At 41.5% G+C, this 25,968-nt stretch overlaps 1 protein-coding gene across 1 annotated transcript; it reads right to left on the minus strand.

The window, feature by feature from the left end:
* Positions 1–2,747: 2,747 nt before the first annotated feature.
* On the minus strand, positions 2,748–5,074 carry LOC147610026 (LEAF RUST 10 DISEASE-RESISTANCE LOCUS RECEPTOR-LIKE PROTEIN KINASE-like 2.1). Its single transcript, XM_086787137.1, has 2 exons — positions 4,161–5,074; positions 2,748–3,993 (listed from the first exon to the last, which is right to left on the minus strand). The coding sequence occupies exons 1-2, from the start codon at positions 5,053–5,055 to the stop codon at positions 2,804–2,806; spliced, it is 2,085 nt and encodes a 694-aa protein (XP_086643263.1). The 5' UTR covers positions 5,056–5,074; the 3' UTR covers positions 2,748–2,803.
* Positions 5,075–25,968: the final 20,894 nt, after the last annotated feature.

The raw sequence follows: 25,968 nt of genomic DNA on the forward strand, positions 1-25,968 counted from the left end.
GAAGAAGTTACTAGATGATGTCAGGTTACAGAGTGATATGAGAGTTGTCATTCATTGTGACAACATGAGTAGTATTCAGCTTGCTAGCAACCCAGTTTATCATGCCAGGACCAAACATATTGAGGTCCACTATCATTTCATCAGAGAGAAGGTGCTAGATGGGCATGTTGATTTGACATATGTGTAGACAGATGAGCAGGTTGCAGATATCTTTACCAAAGCAATTGGTAAGGATAAGTTCGAGTATTTCCGTACTAGATTGGGAGTCCTAGAGATGGACATGTCGAGCTTGAGGGGGAGTGTTGAAATGTCAAGCTCGTATACAGCTGGAGGATAGCACATGGGTGCTGACAGAGTGACAGTATGGTAGATAGATATCCTGTGGTGTGTTTATGACCGCGTCCAGCTGGTCATGTGTGGTGTGGACATTACATTAGGTTTATGTGGACATAACACTATGTTGTGTTCCCCTTGAGAGATGATGACTATGGCTTCTCTTCTTCTTTATGATTGATGGATATGGATTAGGGTTTGCTTCTCTTGTGTGTGCTCCCTCCTGCTTCTGTTTTTTATCAGTTGAGACAATGTGTATTGATAGGATATACACCTCTCCCTCTTCCCCCCTACATACCACTCATTCTGAGCACATTGACTAGGGTTGATACTAGCTCCTCTTCCATTGTCTTGGCCCCTTCCCCTTCCTCTTCCATTGTCTTGGCCCCTTCCCCCTTCCTCTTCCATTGTCTGAGCACATTGACTAGGGTTGATACTAGCTCCTCTTCCATTGTCTTGGCCCCTTCCCCTTCCTCTTCCTCCTACTACGTTCAAATTCATGGTCTTCATTAATTGGACCACCTTATGTTGCTCCTTTTTTAGAGAATCATCTGGTTGAGGTTGTTGCTGGATTGCTATTCAAACCTTGAGTAGACTACTTTCCTCCTTTTTGAGAGAATCATTTGGTTGAGGTTGTTGCTGGATTGTTGTTAAACCCTTGAGTCTACTTTCCTCCCCTTTTATTTCCTCCTTTATTCCTAATTACCCGAACCTTTTTATTTTTGACTCTTTTTCCCTGCTGGCAAGCTGAACAACTTTCTCAAAAGTTGGAGGATTCGTCACTTCCACCTTGAGTCGAAGATCTAACCTAAGGCCCGTTATGAAATGTTTCTTTTTTAGTATTTTGAGAGGGGCCTCATTTCCCAAAGCTTCTTTACATTGGCTGGACAGAGCTTTCTAAAGTGGGTATGATAGTAATCCACATCCTGGTTTTCCTTTTGTAGTAGTTGAGAAACTCCCTCCAAGATTTTTTAGGATATTTAGTCCTTGCATATTGTAGTAGGAAGGGTGCTTTCACATCCCGATACTCAAGATCCCGTGGTGGAAAAGTAGCTCCAGGAAAAGAAGTTACATAAGTTTGCAACCATGTTTTTGCCTCCCCTTGTAAGCAAAGAAACAAGATCCCTAGCAAAACATGAGGTTATGTCTTATCTTTAATCAATGTTGTGAATTCCAACCTTTCTAAAAAATGGGAAGCATCTTCATTGGGTAATCCCATAAACTCAGGAAAATCTTGAGCCATTGTGTCTTCTTACTAGATTTGTAAAGATAGCCTAATTCACAATTTCTTAGTACACTTCCATGCCCTCACCGTGCTTCATAAGGCATTTGTTCTTGGGGGCTCCAAAACAGTGTTACGCAAAACAAAACTAGAGGCCTCTATAGCAAACCCAACCTACAACATGGGATATTGACAATACCACAACACCTAGTCACAAGATATATGCAATAAATGTTTTTTTCACTTCCAACCTCTAGAGATACAATAGATTTTAGACATGTATAGGGAAAAATAATGGAAGTAATAGTTTTCAAGAGGATATATTAAAACTACAAAAGATACTCAAAGTACATGAACTAATAGCAAAGTAATTACTTATGTACAATAGATCAAGATGGATGGATGTTTCAATATACGTCATCATCATTGTACAACTCATCATCTATAATCCCCTTAGGTAGCTCTAAGGGAGTTGTAACATTTTCCATCCATGAGGGAAGCCTGATCAATACAAACCATTCGAACTATGTCCCAAAATGAGCCAACCACATCCATTAGGAAGCCTTCACTTCTTATACATTGCACCCATGGTTCTAGTACAAGAGATAGGTACATGATGTAGTTTTTTTTAACAATCCCACACCCACACCTTCACTATCAATACCAAAGCAACAACCTTTGTCTTGGACTTACTGGCTATCACCACACCAAGATTACCATGGTTAGATTGATCTCGTTGCTTCACAATTCAATTCTCTTGCTCACAAAAGAATACCAAGGAGGCTTATGACAAGAAAATAATTACGTGATCTTTCAGTCCACCGAGAGAGGATAGGAGAGAGGGGAGAGGAGGAGGAGGTGGTGGTGGAGGAGAGTGGGACTGGGGGAGGAGGAGGAGGTGGGGAGGATGTGGTGGAGGAGGAGGAAGGGGAGGAGGGACTTACAATGCACAGAGGGGGGAAAGCAAAATTTTAAAAATAAATCCATAGGATTTTTCCTTGGATAAAGTAAAAAATATCTATGGATTTAAATGGTGAAAATGTGTCGTTATTAAACATTTTCCTATATGATATATCTACGCATTTCTGCTCCCAAATCTCTTTCAAAACGAATTGAGAACCATTGTTCAAAACATAACTGGATATTAGATGTGAATCATGTCATAATTACTAATTACTACTTGGTATTACGAGTCAAAGTCGTGAAGACTATTTTGTGTTACAAGTCGAGGTCTTGACGACTTTTGAATCAGCGGCCCCCACTGAGGGCGATTGGGGTGTGGTTGTTGAGGCTGCTCAATGGCGGACTGGGATCGGTTGCCGTGGGGGCAATGGCTGGTCGTGGAGGCTGTTCGGAGACGGCCGCCACTCCTTCAAGGTACTGAACCACCTGACTCATGCAGGGCCTACGAGCAGGGTGGTCCTGGATGCACCACAGTGCCACAAACGTGGCTGTCCGGACCTGCTGCCACTCAATAGTGGTTAGCCCATCCATCTCTCTAGTGATGCTCTCGTCCAGGATGGACTTGAAGTCCCCCTTCATGGCCGCGTCGAAAGCCGAAATGGGGAAGCAACACTCCACAAAATTCCGACGCCCCCTCATGAGTTCCAGCAGCACCATGCCGTAGCTGTACACGTCGAACTTCGTGGTCAGCTGACCCTCGCCCCCGACCCAGAACTCCGGCGCCACGTAGCCTGGCGTTCCTTTGGCCAGTGTGACAACCTGGCTTTCGCCCCTGCTCATCAGCTTGGCCAGCCCAAAGTCTGCGATCTTTGGCCACATCCTCCCATCTAGCAGAATGTTCTGCGGCTTGATGTCGCAGTGCACTATGCGATGCCTGCACTCCTCGTGCAAGTAGCACAATCCCCTCGCTATGCCCACTGCTATCCCATACCTTTGCTTCCAATCTAGCACATGCATAGTTAATTTGCCTCCCAGCTTCAGATGCCCCCCGCCCTTGAAAAGCCACCTGTCAAGGGATCCATTTGCCACAAACTCGTACACTAAAATTTTATGGCATTTTTCGACGCAGAAGCCCAGGAGTCTCACGACGTTGACATGGTGGATGTTGCCTATGGTAGCCAACTCGTTCAGGAACTGCCTGCTGCTGTGCCTTGAGTTTGCCTCCAGAACTTTCACAGCGACCGTGTGTAAGCCGCTGGATTCGACTGTACCCTTGTAAACCACGCCAAAACCTCCTTGTCCCAGTACAGTGGAGAAAGAGGCCGTCGCAGACGCCAGGGAATCATATGAGAACTCAATGGGCCGTTCGCTTATGCCGTTGAAATTCAGAAAGCTCATGCTGGCAGCTTCAATAATCGTCGGCCGCTTTGACCACAGAACCAGCACAGCTACTATAATTGCGAGACCTACGACTGACACGGCCACTCCTATGGCTGTTTTGGAGGCGGTGCTGCATAGGAGGTGACCATTGCATACTGCGTGCAGGAGATAGAACCTTACTTTAGATAATTAACATTTGATCATGATAGGCATGACTAACGCGTGCGGTTCAGCTAATTACCATTATCTACATGTTTACAGTCCGTGCAGAAGCATTTGATCATGATAATTATGAATAAACGCATGCGGTTTAGCTAATTACCATGATCTACATGGTTACAGTCCGTGCTGGAATGTTGATTGTCTGGGCAGAAGCACATGAAGTTGTCGGAGTTGTCGATGTCGTAGCCGCACGCTCCGTTGGTTTTCTCACAATTCGCACATTCAGAATGGAGCTGGCTAGTCTCGGTCCAGTTGAGTTGAACCATTCCATTGCTGGAGCTCCATACTGTGCTAGGATCGTTGAGAGAAGGGTCGGCGGTAACGAAGAACTTAAAGTGCGTGCAGGCCAACCTCTCCATCACCCCCCGCAGCATGAGCTCCTTGTCTGGTTTTAATTGGAAGCAATTATCCGTGAGGCTGCATTTCGCTTTATAAGATTTGCATACTGCGGCATGTTCTTCAACAGGAGGATCGAAACTGGGCAAGGAGGTGAGGCTACCTCTGCAATTAAAGAGCAGGTAAATGTTATTTTGGGAGATTTGGAAGGTTGAGCTCGCAAAGGCCGTGAGATTGATTGAGCCGGGGAGATAGGATTGTATGTCGTCGTAAGAAGCGGCCGGAGGGGTGCAAAGTTCGTCTGGCGGACTAGGGCCCTTCTGCGCATGCCAATTGAGGTTTACCAAGCTATGCAAATCTCCGTGGTGGATGTCCATCACAGCCGGAGGGCCGAGGGTGCCAAAGCCACCGGGACAGGCATCCTTGAAAGTATCCCAGTGAGCCTGCGGCGTGTTGCAGTTGGATAAGAGGAAGCTAGGGGAAGCGGCGCAAGGAGCAAACGCCCCGAAAGGAAAAGAGACGTTCTCAAGATTGGCGCAGGACATATTGGGCGCAGGGGCGCAGGTTTGTTGGCCATCACCGGAATCGGAAGATCTGACCACGAAGAGGAAATGAAAGCAACAAGAATAACAAAAGATCAGGGCAAAGAGGAGTCTCATAGCTTCCACCTAAGGGAAGGGCGGCGGGGGGGGGGAAGCGAGGAGAGAACAAGAGAGAGGGGTGCGCTCACTCAGCTTCGTCCATGTAAATCCTGGAAAAGACTAGGTGGAAGGGCGGGGGGGGAAGCGAGGAGAGAACAAGAGAGAGGGGCGCGCTCACAGTAAATCCTGGAAAAGACTCTCGCAGTCAAAGTCATTCTTTGCGACCAGCGGTGCTTGTACGCCAAAATGGATTCTCAAGAGGCTGTTTGTGTCCAGGTGCGCACATTCTGGCCACCTGGAGGCCATGCGCCACTTGGCAAATGTGGGTGGCCCTTTTGGGAGGAAATTAACTCTTCCATGCGCACCTACACTTACAAAAGCGGTTATAAGGATTGGGCAAGGATACACACAACATATATATAGAGAGAGAGAGAGAGAGATGCATGAGTTTGTGTATGCAAACTAATATTCATACTCGTGCATGCAAACTAATATAGACATATGCACTCTTGGCCATTCTTATATGCGGGCCTAAATATGAGGCATGAACCGGGATTAAAGTGCATGAGTTTGTGTATGCATGTACTATACTCTCGTATTCATACTCATGTATGGAAACTATTAGATATATGCACTCTTGGCCGTTCTTATATCACTACAAGAGGCGGGGTCATTATCCACGTTTTTTTTGACGCTTTAAAACTAAGCTTAAAATCTCCTAAACGTCGAAATACCCATCGAAAAAAGCGTCGAAATAGAAACGTGGAAATAGATGCCGAAATAAGCGTCAAAACAAGAGTCGAAAAAAGTAATTTTAGCACGCATTTTTCGACGCTCTTTTCGACGATTATTTTCAACTGACATTTCGACTGGCATTTCGACACTTATTTCGACTATCATTTGGACGCTATTTTCGACAGATGCAGGAAACTTTCGACCCTATTTTCGACGGATGCAGGAAACTTTCGATGCTTATTTCGACGCATGCAGGTATTAATTTTTTTTGGCATAATGGTACATCCAGCTGCAATCTTGTAGGCTAGATTCACCATTATGCCAAATTTATGGAGTACCAAAGGCAACTGTACTCTGATATGAAGAACGAAGCGAATTTGTTCAAAAAGTTAGAGAGAGTGCCATAACGTTTTTGACATTACAAAGTAGGTACACAATTCACACAAGTGCAAACAATGGAGCCAAATTATATTACAAGATGTGAAATCTACATATCAAGCTCTGACGAGATAAGCCAAAATTGAAAGCTCTGACGAGATAAGCCAAAATTTGCATACAATCTATACAAGCTCAAACAAAGATGTGAGCTGACCAAAATGTGTGTGTACAAGGGGAAAGACATGGGCAAGGCCACTCTATGCGGAGCCCTCACTCATGATCAGGCATTGGGCCCTGCAAAAACCATACAAGACGCTTTTTTTGGTATACCAAAACAACGATCTAACATGACAAGGCAAAGCAAGTATACAGATCATAAGGTTAAGGCTTGCCGCACTTACCATATTATCTTTAATGCGCCTCCAATTGAGGTTGGCGCCTTCTCGCTCAAGCTTCTCCAAAAGAAAGTATGTGTTATGGCGGCGAGCAATGTCCTCCTCTTCTCCCATCCGGCCGACCAACCACTTGATTCTAAAAGTACCAAAACAATAAGATAAGCGTTGATACTTACAAAGTAGACATAACATCAAATGAAACATACAAGATAAGTGTTGATACTTACAAAGTAGACATGGAATGCATCCCAACCACTGCTTCCAAGGTGTGAGAGCTTCCTACGCTCTCCAATCGGGTTTTGGCCGCATCCTCTTGTTGCTTGTAGCGTTGGGGATTTTGAGCATGCTTTTGCCTTTCCTTATTCCAATCCTTGGTGCTCATGTATCAAGGCTTCTCACCCCCTACCTTCACTCTCCTAGTCACATTTCCCCACCAATGTTTCATGACGTCCACCATGTGGTCCTTTATCCACCTTATGGGGACGACATCACTACCGCTGGGGTCGGCTTGTACTCATCCTTGATTTGATTTATAACTCTATCTTTCTTGTCTTTATCCAACTCTGGCCATAAAGTTATAAAGTCATTTGCAAAGACAATGTGGCAAAGCTCACGGGATGGGGCTCTTCATCTCTTGCCCAACATTATCCAAAACCACATTGCCATTGACAATTGTGTAAAATTTTTCTCTATCGGGACAGGTGTGGGCTGTGTGTCGAAACTTCGCGCGATGATCGCAAGCATGGAGTGCTTCTGGCGCTAGATGGGAAAGGGTGCTCACATGGGGACGGAGACCCATCCGTGCCCCCACTTGGACAACAACCGCCTCCACCTCCACTACTCGAGCGTTGTCCTCTCTGTGAATGGACGAGTGACTTGAGGGAGAAGGTCTTTGTGGGGTTTCTATACAGGTGAACTAGAGTTAGCAGTGGTGGTGCCCGCTGGTGCAGCCGAAGTGCCCGCCTCTCTCCCAAAATATTGTTGTACCATCGCTCTTTGCTCGGGCGTGGCTTATGCTAAAAAACCCATAAACTGGTCAGGCGACATGGCATATGGAGAGAAGGATGGAGAGTAAGCCGGGGTCTCATCTGGAGTGTAAGATATATTTCTACACACACATAACAAAGCCCACATGGACACTTTAATAAGACTTTAATAAGAGCATACACATGAATTATCCCTCAGCATTCATTCATTTATGCATGAGGCCTTATGCATAAAGGCTATGCATAAAGCTATGCATGAGGCCTTATACATAAGGCCTTAAGCATGAGGCCTTATACATAAAGCTATGCATGAGGCTTATGCATAAAGCATTATACATAAAGCACTATGCATAAGGCCTTAAGCATAAAACTATACATGAGGCCTTATGCATAAAGCCTATGCATTAGGCCTTATGCATAAAGCTATACAGCATGAGGCCTTATGCATGAGGCCTTATACATAAAGCTATGCATGAGGCCTTATACATGAGGCCTTTTAAGCATGAAGCCTTATGCATAAAACTATACATGAGGCCTTATGCATAAAGCATGCATGAGACCTTATGCATAATGCTATGCATGAGGCTTATGCATAAAGCATGAATGAGCATTATGCGTAAAGCATTGTGCATAATGCTTATGCGCAAATCTACAAAACAAATCCCCAGCACCCAAGGGTGCAATAATAATAGAGGAAAGATAGAAAAGCACTTACCTCTTTTTCGTAATGTTGAAAGAGAGGATTAGAGGACCTATAAAACCAACAAAAGGGTGAGGAAAGCATTAGTAATGCATACATACAAAAGCTTATGCAAGCTATACTAAAGCTTATGCAAGCCTTATGCAAACTATGCCGCTATGCTAAAGCTTATGCATAAAGCATGCATGAGGCCTTATGCATAAAGCTATGCATGAGGCCTTATACATAAAGCATTATGCATGAGGCTTTTGCATAGCACTATGTAAGCCACGTTATCCTAAACTAAAACGTTATCCTAAACTAAAACGTATTCCGACACTATGCATTAAGCATGCATGCACAAAGCTTAATGCATGCATAGAGCTCTATGCATAGAGCTTAATTTATATATATATCTCTATGCATTATGCATGCATGCATAGAGATTAATCTATGCATTAAGCTATACGAATAGAGATTAATGCATAGATTAAGCTCTATGATTAGAGCTCTATGCATGTGCATTAAGCTCTATGCATAGAGGACCTACAAAACAAAACCCCTCTTTTTGGTAGATAAAAATAGAGGAAAGAGAGGATAAAAAGATAGGAAAGAGAGGAAAGCACTTACCTCTTTTTGGTGATGTTGAAAGAAAAGATTAGAAGACCTACAAAACCAACAAAAGGGTGAGGAAATGATTAGTAATGTATACATACAAAAGCCCTAAGAACCTAATGCATACATAGAAAATCAAAAAGAGAGGAAAGAGAAAAAAGAAGTTACCTCTTTTTGGTGAAGTTGAAAGAGAGGGTTAGAAGATCTACAAAACAAAACAAAAATTTGAGAGAAGAATTAGTAATACAAAACCCTAAAAGTGTTAATAGCATGGATACAGAAAAGGAGGTTTATCCTTCAACACACATACACACCAATTTAACAACCAGAGGAGAGGAGAGGAGAGGGAAGGGGAGGGGAGGGAAGGGAGGGCAAAAAAGGAGGTGGAGAAGAGCTTGGGAGAGAGAAAGAACCTACAAAACAAATGAGAAAGCAAAAAAACAAGAAAATTATACGTAATTATACACACACTCATTTTACATCACATGTACATGTAACCAAGAGGAGATGGGAGTAAGGGAAAAGGAGGCATACATGGTGAGGAAGCAAACACGTGCACGAAAAAAACACAAAAAAAAGAGAGGTTCTATTTTACTGTAAAGACCTGCGCCATCGATATATGCGTCGAAATAAGCGTGGAAAAAAGCGTCAAAATGAGAGTGGAAAAAAGCGTTGAAAAATACGTGGGAAATAGCGTGGAAATAAGAGTCAAAAAAATAAAATTCCCACGTTCTTTTCGATGGTAGCTACTTTTCATTTAAATTCAAAATCTTTCCACATCTTACGCGCCTCCGACATTTCAAATTACCTATCACCGACTACCACCCTCCACAAATACTTAAGGAAGGATTCCCCTCCAAAAATAAGCATTTGTTTCCATTTTGCAAATCAATATGGAAACCATGGACGGCGCCACACCCTCAAATTTTGTTGATTCAGAGGAGAAGATACTTTGCCCATGTACTCGCTGCAAATACCAAGTGGCTTGACGTCGACGAATTTGCAATGATCATACAAAAAAATGAAAAAAAATTTCGGTGGAGCGATTGGAACATCTAATTAGTGGCAATGCACGCTTCAACACAATGACGAACCAGTGGATATCCGGCCTGAACGATGGAGACCAACAAGAGTAGACACAAACAAGGTGATCCAAGTTCTCGAGGAACTTAAGGCGGATTTAGAGAAAATACTAGAACATGACATGGATGACATCATAAATGCCTTACACGATGGAGCAAAAGATCGAGGTTTGGAACACAAAGTGGTAGAAGAAAACACACGACGTGTGGAACACGAAGGGGTAGAAGAAAACACACGACGTGTGGAACACGAAGGGGTAGAAGAAAACACACGACGTGTGGAATACGCTTCCTAAGAAGAGAAACAACTACGCAGGCTTGCTTGTCTTCCACTATATCGTGGAGCACGTGTTTGTTTTACACGCTTGCCTATCCATATTGAACTTGCAATCGATTTTTGGATGTTCTGATACAAGTGTATCAAAACTTTTTACGTAAGTGATGATATCATATGCAATTAGTGAGTTGTGTACCTTTATATGGATTTTCTTAGCCGCCTGACTATTTTGTGTAACAGCTTATTGAAACATCAAATATTTCCAGAAGATAATGAGATGCCAGTGCATTGTAGTCGAGCAAAAGCAATGTTGCACTCGATTGGCATGGACTACAACACACACCATGCTCAAAGTCTATGAAGAAGATAGTATATGAGGGGCCACAAGAAGTATCTCCCAGTGGACCATCCTTTGTGTGAGGGATTTCTAGGGAGGTCTCCTCGCATATGGAAGAGCAGTGATTAGAGGACCTTATGGGAGCTGGATCCAACCTGTACATCTCCAGGAATGAAGCGTCTATCCATTTTCCATCAACTTCCATACTGGAATGACCTTCTAGTGAACCATCTCCTTGACCCAATGCACATGTTCAAGAATATAGTCGAGGTACTTTGGAAAACCATCATAGGAGCAAAGGAGAGCAAGGCACAATGAGATGATTTACAAGAGGTTCAACGCATGCACCACTTATGGGCCCAAAATAGAGCAGATGGAAAGGTGAAGCTACCAAAAGCACCTTGGGTCATGACAAAGGATGAACAACGGCGTGTAAAGAAGTGCATTAGTGAGTTTTGTACCCCTACAGGATGCATGCATTTCTTGAAGAAGGGAGCATTTACAAAGGACAATGAGCTTAGTGGCTTGAAGAGTCATGATTGGCACAAATTCTTACAATTCGTGCTTCCTATAGCCATCAAGGATTGCCTCAACTATGACATTAGAGCAACAATTTATAAAATTGGTGTAGTGGTACGTTGGATATCAAGGAAAGAGATTAGTAGAGACACATTGGAAGCATCACGATTAAACTCCATCGAGGCCATTACAATGGCTGAGAAATACTTTCCAACAAGTATTTTAACCATTCAATTGCACTGCTAGTTCATGTGGTTGATGAAGTTGCTGTCCATAGCCGATGGATGTTTTTCTTGGAGAGATTTATGAAGACACTTTAAGGATTTGCTCGTCAAAGAGCTTGTCCTCCTGAAGGTAGTATGGCAGCGGGATGGCTTGTTCAAGAATCACTTGTATATATAATTGAATTTCTCAGTACGTCTGATTCTGATATGCCAAGATTATGGACACAAGAAGAAGATGATCCACTAGTTGGGGAAGAGCCACAAGGGAAAGGCCTTGTGAGAACAATGGATGTAGCATTGCGTGAGAAGATCAATAAATTTTGCATCTTAAACTCACATGCTATGGAGAAATGGATCGAGAGATATAACTTGGTGAAGGTTGAAAGGGACCAAGCTCGTTTGAGTTTAGAAGGAGTCGAACAACCCGCACGCTAGTGTACCCAATAGAACTTGCACTTCTTCCAGACTTTCCTTCTAATAAACGGCTCGAGCAAACCATACTACAAGCTAAACGCAATGGTGAATCAATAAGTGATGAGGAGGAGGAGCTTGCATATGGTTGTGATTCCCATGTATGTGAGTTAGAGATATCTACGCATTGTCTTTTATGTTGTTGTGCTTTCGTGAATTTATACAATAAAAGTACTTATTTATTGTGCTTGCAGTATCGTAAGTTTGGGGCAATTTGGTCACGCGAACGTCACTTTCGAGTAGAAGGAATAGATAAAAAGAGAACAACATTTAATTGTGGTGTGAAGGCTGATTTCATGCAAGAAAGTCGTTCAAGTGCAAGTGATGGCAATACTAAAGTAGGCATGCTAGATTATTGTGGAACAATCCAAGATATTATCAAGGTTGGATTCAGAAAGTTTTATATGTTCATTTTTTATGTGAAATGGTTCAAGTTGGTAACTTAAGGGGCACAAGTAACTGTACGCAAAGACAAGTGTAGATTTCTTCAAGTAGACCGCACAAAGATATGGGCTGACCAAAGGGACACATTTGTGCTACCAGAGCACTGTGAGCAAGTCATCTTTGTGGAAGACCCGACAGATCATAAATGGTTGTTTGTGATTCAAATAAATCCACGTGGAAAACAAATATTTGAAGAGGTGAAAATAGCAGTTGACTATTTGCCAGATGCTGAGGAACTCTCGCCAGATCATGTGACGGTTGAGCATACACCACTAGCACCTATTGAACAACAAGAAGAACGAGAAGAAGACATACTAGTTGAGGAAGTAGGTGAGGCTCACACGGGATTAGGATCGGATGAAGGTGTACTCATTGAGAAAATACATCTTGAACGAGAAACAGACACTAGAGATAATCCAGAAGAAGAAGAGATTTAAGCTGAGTATGATCATGATGCATCAACAGCTCTCATGCTAGAGCCAGAAGAGGATGACGACATGGATGAATTACCTTCTACTACTACAAGACAACCGGTTCCACCAGTTGACAACAATGATGGAGTATTTCTAGAAATAGATTTATTTGGAGCCATGGATCTCACTGAGGACGAGCAAGTTGATGATGAACTTTAATTTCATTGTAAAATAGAGCACTTTCTATATTGCACCTTAGTCATGAGGAGGAGGAGCTAGCATTTTTTCTCCTTCAAAGAGTGTGATGGAAGTTATACCCTCCTCTCTCCCTCGGCTCCCCCCCCCTCTCTCTCTCTCTCTCTATCTATCTCTTTCTCTTTGATCATCTCTCTCTCTCTCTCTCTCTCTCTCTCTCTCTCTCTCTCTCATAGACACATGTGCTTGTAAAAAGAGGTAGAAAGAGAAGACTAAAACACACCCCAAGATGGGAACTAGCAAATATTATATATAAATTCAATTTTTTGAAAAAAGAAAAATTTCGACTGTTATTTCGACGCTTACTCCGACAAATTTTTCCACGCATATTTCGACGTCTTTTTCGCACATATTTCGATGCCTATTTCGATGCACATATATCGACGATGACGCGACCAAGCGTGGAAACAAAGCGTCGAAAACAATGATTCTCTTGTAGTGTATGCGGGCATAAATGGGAGTTGAAGTGCACACAATCTTTGATGGGACATGGGTGCCTCATCCCATATTATTAGCTTAGCTAGCTTCACAGCATCTATTAACCTTTATATTACAGGTGCTAGCTGCATGTAGGTCCATTGGTATTTAAACCGTGAATGAGTTGTGCGACCATTGCCTACCTAGTAGCAAGGTTGCAATGCCATAAGATGCACATGCCCCTCCCCACCATGCAACTGAGAAAGAAAACAATTATAGAGAAAGGTCTTGCCAGACCCTCCTCGACCATCAAGAAAAAACACTTCACCAACACCTACATATACTACCTCCAAAATCTGATTAAACATAGCTAGTTGACAGTCATTTTTAGAGTTGTTTTCATTCGTCTCGGTAATTTTATCTTGCTGCTCAACATTAAACATTCTCTCTTCTTGTAATAATCCATTTGTAACTATGGACACAACTGATCTATCCATAGAAGGCAAACTCAACCAACCTTCGTCCATGTTGATGAAGAATGTGCTCTAAATGCAATAGAGCCTCATTCTTTGTGTGCGACTACTTGACAATTATTTAAATTCTCTATAGTGAATTGTAATGCATGAAATAATCATCTGAAAGTTTCGATGAAAATCTTGCCCACAGAAGGCCGAGAGAGGCAAGCTCACAAAACACCAAAATTGTGACAAATAGGTGTCTCAATTGCAATCCAATTTGATGAAACACGGCCTCTTGCATACTCTTAAACAATTCTTCATCACTTTCCAATAAACCTCTAGCTATGCATGCTCCCTTGAAAGTAGGATAGACTTGCCCATAAAAAGTGCGCAAGTCATCAAAAGACTTACAACCTTTGCAAACAATAAGAAATAAATATTGCTCACCAGGAGATGGAGAAATGTTTTACATGCGACCAATGTTATTGCCTAACTTTCTTCTAGTCCACTTCTTAAGACATATTCCAAATCGAATGGCATGGAAAGTCATTGTAAAGAAAATCTTTTGCATCATTGTGTAACTTATCACATGCAAACCACTCTGTAAGGGTAGTTTTTTTTGTTTCTTTCTCTATCTCTACTATACTCTGTAAATCATCACATCATCTCAAAACATGATATTATTATGTAGGGGAAGATGAACTTGTAATATTTGGACATCTAGCTTTTCATCATGCATATCATATTCATAAATTTGCTAGCATGCTTCTAACAGTGACACATAACGTGCATCCAAGTACCTGCTAATCTCAACCACCACACCATCAGTTGAATGTTACAGTTCTCCTTGCCTTTCTACATGATTTACCATTTGCATTCTGATTGTTGCTCTATCATGACCCTTGTACACATATTTATACAAATACTTAGCTGCTGTTGTGATTATGGAGCATAGTTCAACATTGATGTGTGCCTTGTATTTCATGGAGAGGAAAGGATTAAATATCACTATCCAACGATTATCTACCAGAGTTCCTTTCACTTGTATGTTCCTGCCTTCATCTCAACGCATGTAAACAGGATAGCCATTGTTATCCACCATAATAGATTGAGAGAAGGCACGCGGATAATGATGACTACATTTCCCATCAATCATGCAAGAAGAAATGGCATTTAGTGCACCACATGGGCCATGAACATTACATTGTCTAATAATCTCATGCAACTCAAAAAACATTTCCCTATCAAGCAGCTTTATGCATACTAATTGATTATAATGACTAAATCTGAGTTGCCTTAAATTCATCTACCAAAATCAATAATATGTCTGAGTGCAACAAACCTCTTTTGGAACTCAATCACACAAACATAACCAGCCACTTTTCCAAAAAAAATTCCTTTGTAATTGACCTCATCGTATCCTTATGTTTTTATAAAACAGGAGGGTTGTCAAATCCGATCGATCATGTGTGCAATCTTCCCTAGAAGCAATGCTTGAGATATTTCAGACCATTGTGGATTGCAGGTGAATGTAATGAACAGATCTGGTGGCTTACCCTTCTTTGTTGCAATTGCCATTTCATCCTCGTATAACTGATACCTATATCATGGCCCTCCTGTAAAAGAAGATGGTAGCACAACTATACGCCCTACACTGTTGCCCAGTATAGTCCTTGCACCATCAATTGCATTAACCATCATGTCCGTTAATCCTTGATACTCTTTTTCGCACAAAATTGTTTGATTATTACGTATCCATACCAGCCTCAATTCCTCCATGCTACTTTATGCATCAACAATGTACTATTTTGATCTTCCCCCACATAGAAGAAAAGCATTGGTATTAGGTCTAATTTGCAATCGGTATGCATAATATTGTCTTTGAGTAACACATTTTGTACTTTGAATCTCTTGTAGTGATGCATGGGTACGAACACCAGCATATGGGATGTATACACATGCCAACCATCCTCCCCTCGTGGAAATAAAAGAAAATATAAGAGTGGCATGTATGATCGATGCAAATTGGATTTTATTCTCACAAAACCATCCCGCAATTTTTTTTTGGATGTCTCGATAGCCAACATAGGCATCATCTCCTTACACTGGCATGATAGCAACAACCTCACTAGTTGTAGGCAACAAGTATCGTCTAGAGGTAGAGAGGTTCTCACAAATTATCATCTTCAAATCTACATGGATTACTTCTCAATACTTCCCCAACAGCTCACAATCAATGGGCATATGGATTTCATGCATGTATCATCCTCTGCAACAATGCAAAAACATGAGGATCCAAACCATGCATGCCATCCAAACGATTTTACAGTTCATGCTCTGTGTCATACACTTATAGCTGTGCAAAACGTGGGTGCTCTTCTTTTCCTCCATTAGGCAATAATTTTTTTAACACGATGATATACATTGCCATGAACTTAAAAGTTATGTATACCTCTATTGCCTAAATTTTTTTTTATCAATATGAGCACCCAATGATATAAAATCTAGCGCACTTATTGTAAGCCCATATGTTCTTTCTAAATAATTTTCTTCTAGAATCATTGCCATGCAATATAATTCTTAGAAACTCGGGTGGCTCCTCTAATGGTAACAATGACACACGCCCTGCTTTTTACAACAATTTCTTCCCACAACCTCACGTAGATTTGTTTTGTCTCATGTTTCCACAATTGAGAATGGGAAAAACTACAAAAGGGATTAAGAGATCCCAAAAGGAGTGAAGAGTAGGATTACAAAACAATAATGGGTAAATAGTCGGGTGTCTTATATCCTCTCTTAATGGAAATTGATGAAGAATAGAGACGTATCCCCCTCTACTTATCATCGCACCGTTGCAACTTAAAGTTTGTTCAAAATTGAAAATCAAATCACATAGCATAACATAAGGCAAGAGAGAAAGCATAACATCACCATCACCATCACCATCAACACAAGATTGGGTGCAATCTCCCCCCCGACGTGTGTGGCTCCTCTCCCACATGTGGTATTTAAATCATATTAATAAATTTAACCCTTAGAGCCATAAATAGCATAGCTTTTCCAAAATTGGGCTTTTTACAAAATTGAACCTTAGTCCAATGCTTTTAAAGCATTTCATAAAAAATAAACCTTGCCCAACTAAAATTGCTAGTGGGCCTTGTTACATAAAATGACTATGTGCACATTTACACCTATACATTAATCTCGTGCTGCCCACTTGTATATTCCATTAAACTAAATCCTGCACAAATTAAATTAAATATATTTTTGTAATATTATTAATTCATAAAATCCATTAAACTAAATCCTGCACAAATTAAATTAAACATATTTTTATAATATTATTAATTCATAAAAAATATGAATAAATATATACCTATAATAGTCCTCCCGTTTGAGGAAGCAATTGTCCTCAATTGTGTAAAAGAAAATGCGACAACAACAAAAACAAATCTTGTGCGACACCAAAATTGGTGATGCTCACACCATCATCAAATCACAAATAATAATAATAAATATGATATAGACAAAATCCCTTATGTGTGAGACACACACATTGCTCATCACCTATTTCTGTAAACATATCCCAATATGATACATTGACAGGCACAAACACGACATATATTCACCACTTGTTTCACTATGATGAGAGCATTGCTACTTTCTCTAAGAATGCATGCTCGAAAGTCACCAATAGTTGGTACACACACCCTACCCTTGTAGAGTAAGTACCAGTCGTCAATGGAGTAGTTATAGCATAGCTTCATACACAGAAAAGAAAAGAAAAGAAAAACAAAAAATAGTAAAAAGAGCAAGAGCACAATAAGAGCAGAAATATCCGTATATACAATCAAGAACTAGATTGACCTGTCTCATAAACCTACTGATGCTATATCTGTGTTTGCAGATATGGCAAATGCAAGAGCATCGCACACTTCATCCACCTTTGGTGAGAGGTATCATCTGTACCTTTCTCAGATATTCCACATGTGCTATCCTGTAATTGAAACTGAATGGGATCATATAGATGTACTAGTCAGAGAGGAAAATGTTGAGGAATTAGAATGGCTAATTTGCCTATTGACCATGACTGACCCCTACTCCGTAGAGGACATATCCCCATTAGCCCAATGCTTTCCTTTTCCACACGATGACTATCCTCGCATGGTTACATTCTTGATGAGTTTATGTGGATGGAAAAATGAAAAGGAAATATCTGACAATGATGAATGGACTGATGAAACTCATGGCACTACTGAGGTTGACTTTATTTATTTGGATGATGCGGATAGAGGCTTAGCCTTAGGGCTAGAGCCAGGACTCTACAACATCCTCTTATTGTATCCTCAGTAGTAGTGTGGTGACTGGTAGGTAGGTTAGTGTTTTCAAGTTTTTTCTAGTTTGGATTCCTTAAATGAGTCTTTAACTTTTCACACTGATGTGCCTCTCGAGGTATAGTGCTTGTTAGTTGGTTGTACAGGTGGAAAAGTTTGAGGTGGGTTCGCTTTCAAGTCCTGAGATAGCCGCAACGCTCATACATAAATATCTCATCAAATTGCAGGCATTTTTCTCATCGAATCAAGGAGATCTCCAAAATACAGGTGTAATTCTTCCATACCCACTCTCTTTTGTTTTTACTGTTCAATTAATTGCATGAACTATAATGCATGACCACATGGAAATTGTGGGAAGGAGACCATTACATTGCATGGTTTTGGCACCTCAAAGTTAACCTTGATCAATTGCACACAACTCAAGAGGGAATTGAAAAAGAATGGCTATATGTACGTTTTGCAGCTTTGTAAGGATAAGGACAATGAAAAAGAGAGAAAATTTACACATGTGGGCATGGAGAAGCTACTTAAGAAGTATGAAGACATGTTTCATATGCCCAAGTGCTTGCCACCAATGAGGGAGGTAGATCATGCTATTGAGCCGAATGCAAGGCTGGTCGACAAACCTCCATATAGATTATCAAAAGTGGAGAAAGATGAAGTGGCAAAGCAAGCTAAAGAGCTCATAGATATAGGTTGGGTGGAGCTAAGTCAATCACCATTTGCATCTCCTATTTTATTGAGGGTGAAGAAGAAGGATGGGCCTTAAAGAATGTGCGTAGATTATTGGGATGTTAACAAATTACCATCAAGAATAGGTACCCAATCCCAAGAATTGATAATATCTTAGATGAATTGAAGGATGCTAAGCTCTTCACCAAGATTGACTTGCGGTCTGCAAATACGAATGAAAACTGGGGATGAGCACAAGACAACATTTTGTACCGAAAGAGGTCTCTATCATTTCATGGTGATGCCATTTGGGCTATGTAATGCACCGGCCACTTTTCAAGCATTGATGAAAAAAGTGCGACAACCATTCCTCTTCAAGTTTGTATTGGTGTTTTTTGATGACATATTGGTCTATAGCAAGAGTGAAGAGGAGCACTTGCTTCATGTGAATGAAGTATTTGATGTATTGAGAGAGCTAACCAATTCTATGCCAAAGAAACCAAGTGTACATTCATGGCAAAAGAGGTGGAATACCTTGGTCACATTGTGAGAATTGATGGCATAAAAAGGTGGGCCTCAAGAAGGTGGAATGTGTGAAGCATTGGCCTACTCCCACTAATCTCACTTAAGTGAGGGGATTCTTAGGTCTCTCATCATTCTATCACCAATTCATTTTGAGAAGTATGCACATATAGTGGTTCCTTTGACGGATAAGTTGAAGAAGAAGGCATTCTTTTGGGATGTGATGGAACAAAAGAGTTTTGATGAGCTAAAAAGAATGCTTACTTCAGCACCTATCTTGGTATGCCCAGATTTCTCTAAGCCTTTCACTATTAGAGTGGATGCATGTGGAAGAGGCATTGGTGCGGTGTTGTATCAAGACCATGGGGTCATTGCTTTATGAAAGCTGCAAACTTGATGACAAGGAGATGGGGATGCATGTGTATGACCAAGAGATGTTTGCTATTTTGCACTATCTTTATGGAAGCAAGTTTTATGTGTGAAGTGACCATAGGGTTCTTCAATTCTTCCTATCACAATCAAATCTCTCACCTAAGCAAAGAAGGTGGCTGGCTACCTTTCAACAATATGATTTTGAGATCACATATAAGAAGGGAAAGGAAAATGTGGTGGCGGATTCACTCTCTAGAATGTGGGCATCTTCATTATCAGCCATCACGGAAGTGCATAATGATTGGATTGAGGAGATTCAAGAGGAATATATGCTTGATGAGACTTCATAAATAGTGCATAAATTACCCCATGATGTTTGTGATGATTTACCTCATTATCGGTTACAAAATAGTCTCTTCTATCACAAGGAAGGGGTGTATCTGAAACCCCACTCATCCTTCAAGAAAAAGGTAATGGTGGATGAGATGCATTCTACTCCCATGGAAACACATTTGGGTTTGTTCAAAACTTATGATGCCATAAGGAAGAGCTTTCATTGGAAAGACCAATGGAGGGAAGTCAAAGAGTATGTTGCTGTGTATGCCTTGTCAAATCAACAAGGATCCCACACACAAGCCCGGTGGTTTGCTTCAGCATTTACCTATTATGGAAGGTAAATGGACACATATTGCTATGGATTTCATTACTAGCTTTCCTTCTACCAAGAGGGGATGGGATAGCATCTATGTGGTAGTTGACCAATTGACAAAAGCTTCCCATTTTATACCAACAAAAGTGAGACACTCGGCATCTATGGTGGCACCCCAATTCATGGAAAATGTGTTCAGGTTGCATGGTATGCCACATCAAATATTGAGTGATCGAGATATGAAGTTTATGGGCACATTTTGGCATACATTGTTTGATAGCATGGGCATCAAGTTGACTCCTAGCACGGCCTATCATCTGGAAACCAATGGTCAAACTGAGAGTCAATAAGTGGCTTGAGAATTACTTGAGGCATTATTTCTATGAAACGCAACATGTATGGGATGATTGGTTGCATTCGACGGAGTTCGCCTACAATAGCACCTGTCAGTAGTGGTATTGGAATGTAGCCTTTTGAGGAGGCTATGTATGGCTACAAGGTGCATGTACTGATCGTAGCATTCAAGTAAGATAATGCAAATCCACATGCAAGGGAGGAAGTGAAAAGAATGCAAACTCTTTTGCAAACATTCAAAGAGCACATCAAGAAGTCTCAAGAGAAGATGAAGCATTATAAAGATGCACATCGAAGGCCATTGGAATTCAAAAGAAGGGGACTTTGTGTTCTTAAGGATACCTAAAACTTGATACGGATCTCTCAAACGTAGTACCAACAAAAAGCTTGCACACTGTTATTATGGGCCATACAAAGTATTGAGAAGGGTTGGTGAAGTGGCTTATCAATTGCTACTTCCATCTACTACAAGGATAGTACATGATGTATTTTGCGTATCACATTTGAAGGCATATGTTGGGACAAAGGTGCAAGTATTGGATGAGATTTCACCCATGAGTGAAGATGGCATGGTGGAGGACATTCTTGAGAACGTGATGGGAGAAAGAGAGAAGGTGTTACGCAACTGCACTTTGTGTGAATACCTTGTCAAGTGGAAAGGTTTACCTCAAGATGAAGCAAAATGGCAACCCGCCTCTATGTTGGAGGGGATGAAACACATTTTTGATGCATCCAACGTGCATTCTTGAGTCAAAACAGTAGAAAAATAGCTTGCCAAAATTTACTATTATGAGGCAGGAAAAGAGGTTCAAAAACGGATGCAATTGACATATACATTTCTTAGCCCCATGATTGGACAATGACTTGGGGAGAATTACATGAAGTTTTGGAGGTGTCAAAGGCTCAAACAATGCTTCACATTTATCAATACATTGATCTGCCAATGATGTTGGTTTAATAGAATATGCATAATCAAGATGCAATCTTAGAAGCTTGTCAATTATTCTTATCTCTGCATCATGCAAAGTGCATATGTGAACATTATTAAGAGAGATAGGAAGAATGGGATCCCAAATGTCTTCTTTATTCTTGAACTTACTCAGATCTATAGAGTCTCTCATTGGGACTCTCCCTTGGTGGTCGCAAACTGCTCCACTCTTTTGATCCCATACCTTCCATACAATAAATGCAAGGATACTTTGCATTAGCCCCGTTGCATATTCCAAGCATACATTTGATAGTCTTAAGTCAGCACCCAAATGCCATTCCACTTTGAAATTGCCAACTCCATCAACTATCAACATATCTCGAGTACTTTGGGATTAAATGATATTAGGAATACCTATGTGGGAGAACAACCATTTGAGGGTTTGATGATTGTCCATTGGTATCTGAGCTGTACTAACCCACCAAGGCTCCATCTCCGATTGGATTTTATGTTATGGTTCCTCTCCTCTACCATTGTTCTACTCAATTGCCTTGTTCATGATGATAGATATGCTCACTCTTTCTATCTTTTATCCTTTTTGGATCTATGCCTCCTCCAGCTTCAACATGAACTTTAGCACACCACCACATTCTTCTACATTAATTTTATACATATGCACCATTGCAATTTGTACTTTTCTAAGATCCACCCATATATTGTTGAATGCATTATAGACAAATGTACTCTTTTTCTTCTGCTTCTCATAAGGCATTATCCCTTCAATATGTATGTACTCTCCAAAAATACTGGAAATTTTTTGATTCATAGCAGTCCTAACAGTAGAAACTGAAAGGGATCTTGGAAAACCAAAAGCTCTTATTCTCTTGCATCTAAGATTTTGGAACCATAATCCAGAAAGAGCTTGGTAACCTTTGTGACTAATACTCACAGTGTCACAAGTCTCTACTGTTTCATCTGGTTTCACAATGGTCCTTAAGTCTCTTACCAACTCTTTGAGAGTAAGATCTCTCAAATTTGTATTCTCTGGAGATTGAAGAATTCTGACCAGGTTTGCCTTGTTCATGGTTTCCATGAGAAGCTTGATGACGGATATTAATACCTGAAATGTGAGAGACACATTTCTTTGCAAGGTGAAGTCTCCTCTTTTTAGCCCCACTACTTTCAGACAACTCACTTATATTCTTTAAAGTTCTCTTCCTCTCTTTGAATCCTCCTAGGGTATTTCTTTCAAGTTTACTAGTTTCTCTTTCAAGGAGTGGTTTACAGCTTCTAGCACTCTAATCTTATCATAAAGCTCTAAAATAGTTTTCTGAGATGTTAATAAAGTTTCTTTTAGTTGATACATTTGGACTGAGCACATAGAAGATGCAGAATATAACTTCATACAGTAACAAAGCAAACCATCAAAACCATCTCCAACAAATCTAATCAAGTCATGAACATTTACAAACGGAGGAGTTCTACCAGTTGAAGGATCATTGGGATAAATACTTCCATCCACCCACAAATCAGTGTTTTCTTTCCTCTAGTCGTAGTCTTTTTGCCTCATCTTTGTCCAACAATGATCGGTACTTCTCCAAGATGAGTAGACTTGATCTATGTTAATAGCAAGTTTGTATTTGCATTCTCTTGCATTCAGTAAAGAGTTAGCGATAGACATTAGAGTATAATCCACTATGCAAGGATATAACATAAAAGAATAGAAGAGAAGAAAAGACACACAGAGAGAGAGAGAGAGAGAGAGCAAGAAGAAAAGAGCACTCAATTGATGAGATGAGAGGAAAAATGGACGTGCTTTGGTGGGAATATTTGTACAATAGACGTTTCAAAAGTTCAAATAACATTGAGAATAATGACTAAAAAGTAGCTCTGACATAATTTAAGGAATGTTAGCAATTATTGTGCCTATCTCTTAAAAATGCTCCAAAAGTACCTCTAAACGGCCAAATTTGGAGGTCTCATTCTACTAAATCCTCAGCTAATTAGTGTTTAAATTAAAACCTTAGAGGGCCTTTTTTCCATCTTTGGCCCTAATGGCAACAATTAGCGCCTAGTGCAGATTTTTCCATTTTTTGGCCCTAATGGCAACAATTAGCGCCTAGTGCAGATTTTTCAAGTCTCTTGGTGCTTCAGAGGCCATTGAAAATCCCGCTCTTCTCCATGCCATCGTACACCAAAACATGCTCCTATGGTGACCAAACTTTGCAAATGTTTGGGGGGGACGACCCGCCCCCACACGCTCGCGAGGTTTTGTCACCATTGGAGCATGTTTAGATTAGCAATTAGTGTGCCCAGGAGGGTGGATTTTTCAAGTCTCTTGGTGCTTGAGAGGCCATGGAAAATCGCGCTCTTCTCCATACCATCATAACCAAATGTTTTTCGGTGGTGGTGACCAAACTTTGCGAGCATGTGGGGGGGACTCGCCCCCATAGTGTAGATTTTTGAAGTCTATTCGTGCTTTAGAGGCCATGCAGAATCCCGCTCTTCTCCATGCCACCATACCCAAACATACTCCAATGGTGACCAGACTTTGCGAGAGCGTGTGGCACCCCCACACGCTCTCATCAAGGTTTTGTGACTATAGAGGAGCATGTTTAGATAAGCAATTAGCGCGCGGTGTGGATTTTTCAAGTCTCTTGGTGCTTGAGAGGCCATGCAAAATCCCACTCTTCTCCATGTCTTTGTACCCAAACATGCTCTGATGGTTACCAAATTTGCAAACATGTGGGGGGGACCTGCCCCCACACACTCGCAAGGTTTGGTCACCATCAGAGCATGTTTGGATTAGAAATTAGCTCCCAGTGTGGATTTTTCAAGTCTCTTGGTGCTTGGGAGGCCATGGAAAATCTCGCTCTTCTCCAAACTATCGTACCTAAACATGCTTCGATTATGACCAAACTTTGCGAGCGTGTGGGGGGGACCACCCCCACATGATTGCAAAGGTTGGTCACCATCGAAGCATGTTTGGATCAATGCCACCCAGTGCGGATTTCTCAAGTCTCTTGGGGCTGGAGAGGCCATGAAAAATCCCGCTCTTCTCCATACCATTGTACCCAAACATGCTCCGGTGGTGACCAAACTTTGCAAGCATATGGGGGGACCCGCCCCTACATGCTCACAAAGTTTGTTACCATCGAAGCATGTTTGGAGGCGCTAGTTTCTAATCCAAACATGACTTGATGGTAACCAAACTTTGCGAGCATGTGGAGGTGGATCCCCGGCCACGTGCTTGCAAAGTTTGGTCACCATCATAGCATCTTTGAATTAGCAATTAGCACCGAGTGTGGATTTCTATTGTCTCTTGGAGCTTTAGAGGCCATGGAAAATCTCTCTCATCTCCATTTCACCATACCCAAACATGATCCGATGGTTACTAGACTTTGCGTGCATGTGGGGGGGACACACCCCCAAGAGTGCAAAGTGTGGTCACCGTCGGAGTATATTTGGATTAGCAATTACTGCCCAAAGCGTATTTTTCAAGGCTCTTATCACTTGAGAGGCCATGGAAAATCCCACTCTTCTCCATATAATATCCTACCCAAACATGCTCCGATGGTGGTGACCAAACTTCGTGAGAATGTGGAGGAGGCGGGTCCCCGCCACCACATGCTTACAAAGTTTAGTCCCCGCCACCACATGCTTACAAAGTTTGGTCACCATCACAGCATCTTTGAATTAGCAATTAGCACTGAGTGTGGATTTTTCTTGTCTCTTGGAGCTTTAGAGGCCATGGAAAATCTCGCTCGTCTCCATTTCACCATACCCAAACATGATCCGATGGTGGTGGTGACCAGACTTTGCCTGCACCTCCAACAAGCGCTCGCAAAGTGTGGTCACCGTCGGAGCATATTTGGATTAGCAATTTCTTGTCACTTGAGAGGCCATGGAAAATCCCGCTCTTCTCCATGACATCCTACCCAAACATGCTCCGATGGTGACCAAACTTTAAAAGCATGTGGGGGGAACCCATTCCCCACATGCTCGCAAAGTTTGGTGACCATCAAAGCATGTTTGGAGGCACTAATTACTAATCCAAACATGTTCAAATGGTGACCACACTTTGTTAGCATGTAGCGGGGACCCGCCCCCACACGCTCGCAAAGTTTAATCATTATCAGAGCATATTTGGTGTAACAATTAGCGCCCACTGTGGATTTTTTACTCTAGGTGCTTGAGAGGCCATGGAAAATCCTGCTCTTCTTCATGCCATCGTACCCAAACATGCTCCGATGGGGTGACAACACTTTGCAAATGTGTGGAGGGGACCCGTCCCCACACACTCGCAAGGTTTGGTCACCATCAGAGCATGTTTTGATTAGCAACTAGCTCCTACTGTGGATTTTTCAAGTCTCTTGGTGCTTGAGGGGCCATGGAAAATCTCGCTCTTCTCCAAG

The sequence above is a fragment of the Cibotium barometz genome, chromosome 50, assembly GCF_041138505.1.
Source record: "Cibotium barometz isolate CiBa-2024 chromosome 50, ASM4113850v1, whole genome shotgun sequence".
NCBI classification, from domain to species: Eukaryota; Viridiplantae; Streptophyta; class Polypodiopsida; order Cyatheales; family Cibotiaceae; genus Cibotium; species Cibotium barometz.

What these genes read in the sequence shown, in the direction of transcription:
- LOC147610026 (XM_086787137.1), bottom strand. Translation starts at nt 5,055, where the DNA reads ATGAGACTCCTCTTTGCCCTGATCTTTTGTTATTCTTGTTGCTTTCAT. An exon ending in CTGTAACCATGTAGATCATG is followed by an intron (nt 3,994 to 4,160) that starts GTAATTAGCTAA and finishes TCCTGCACGCAG; the next exon opens with TATGCAATGGTCACCTCCTA.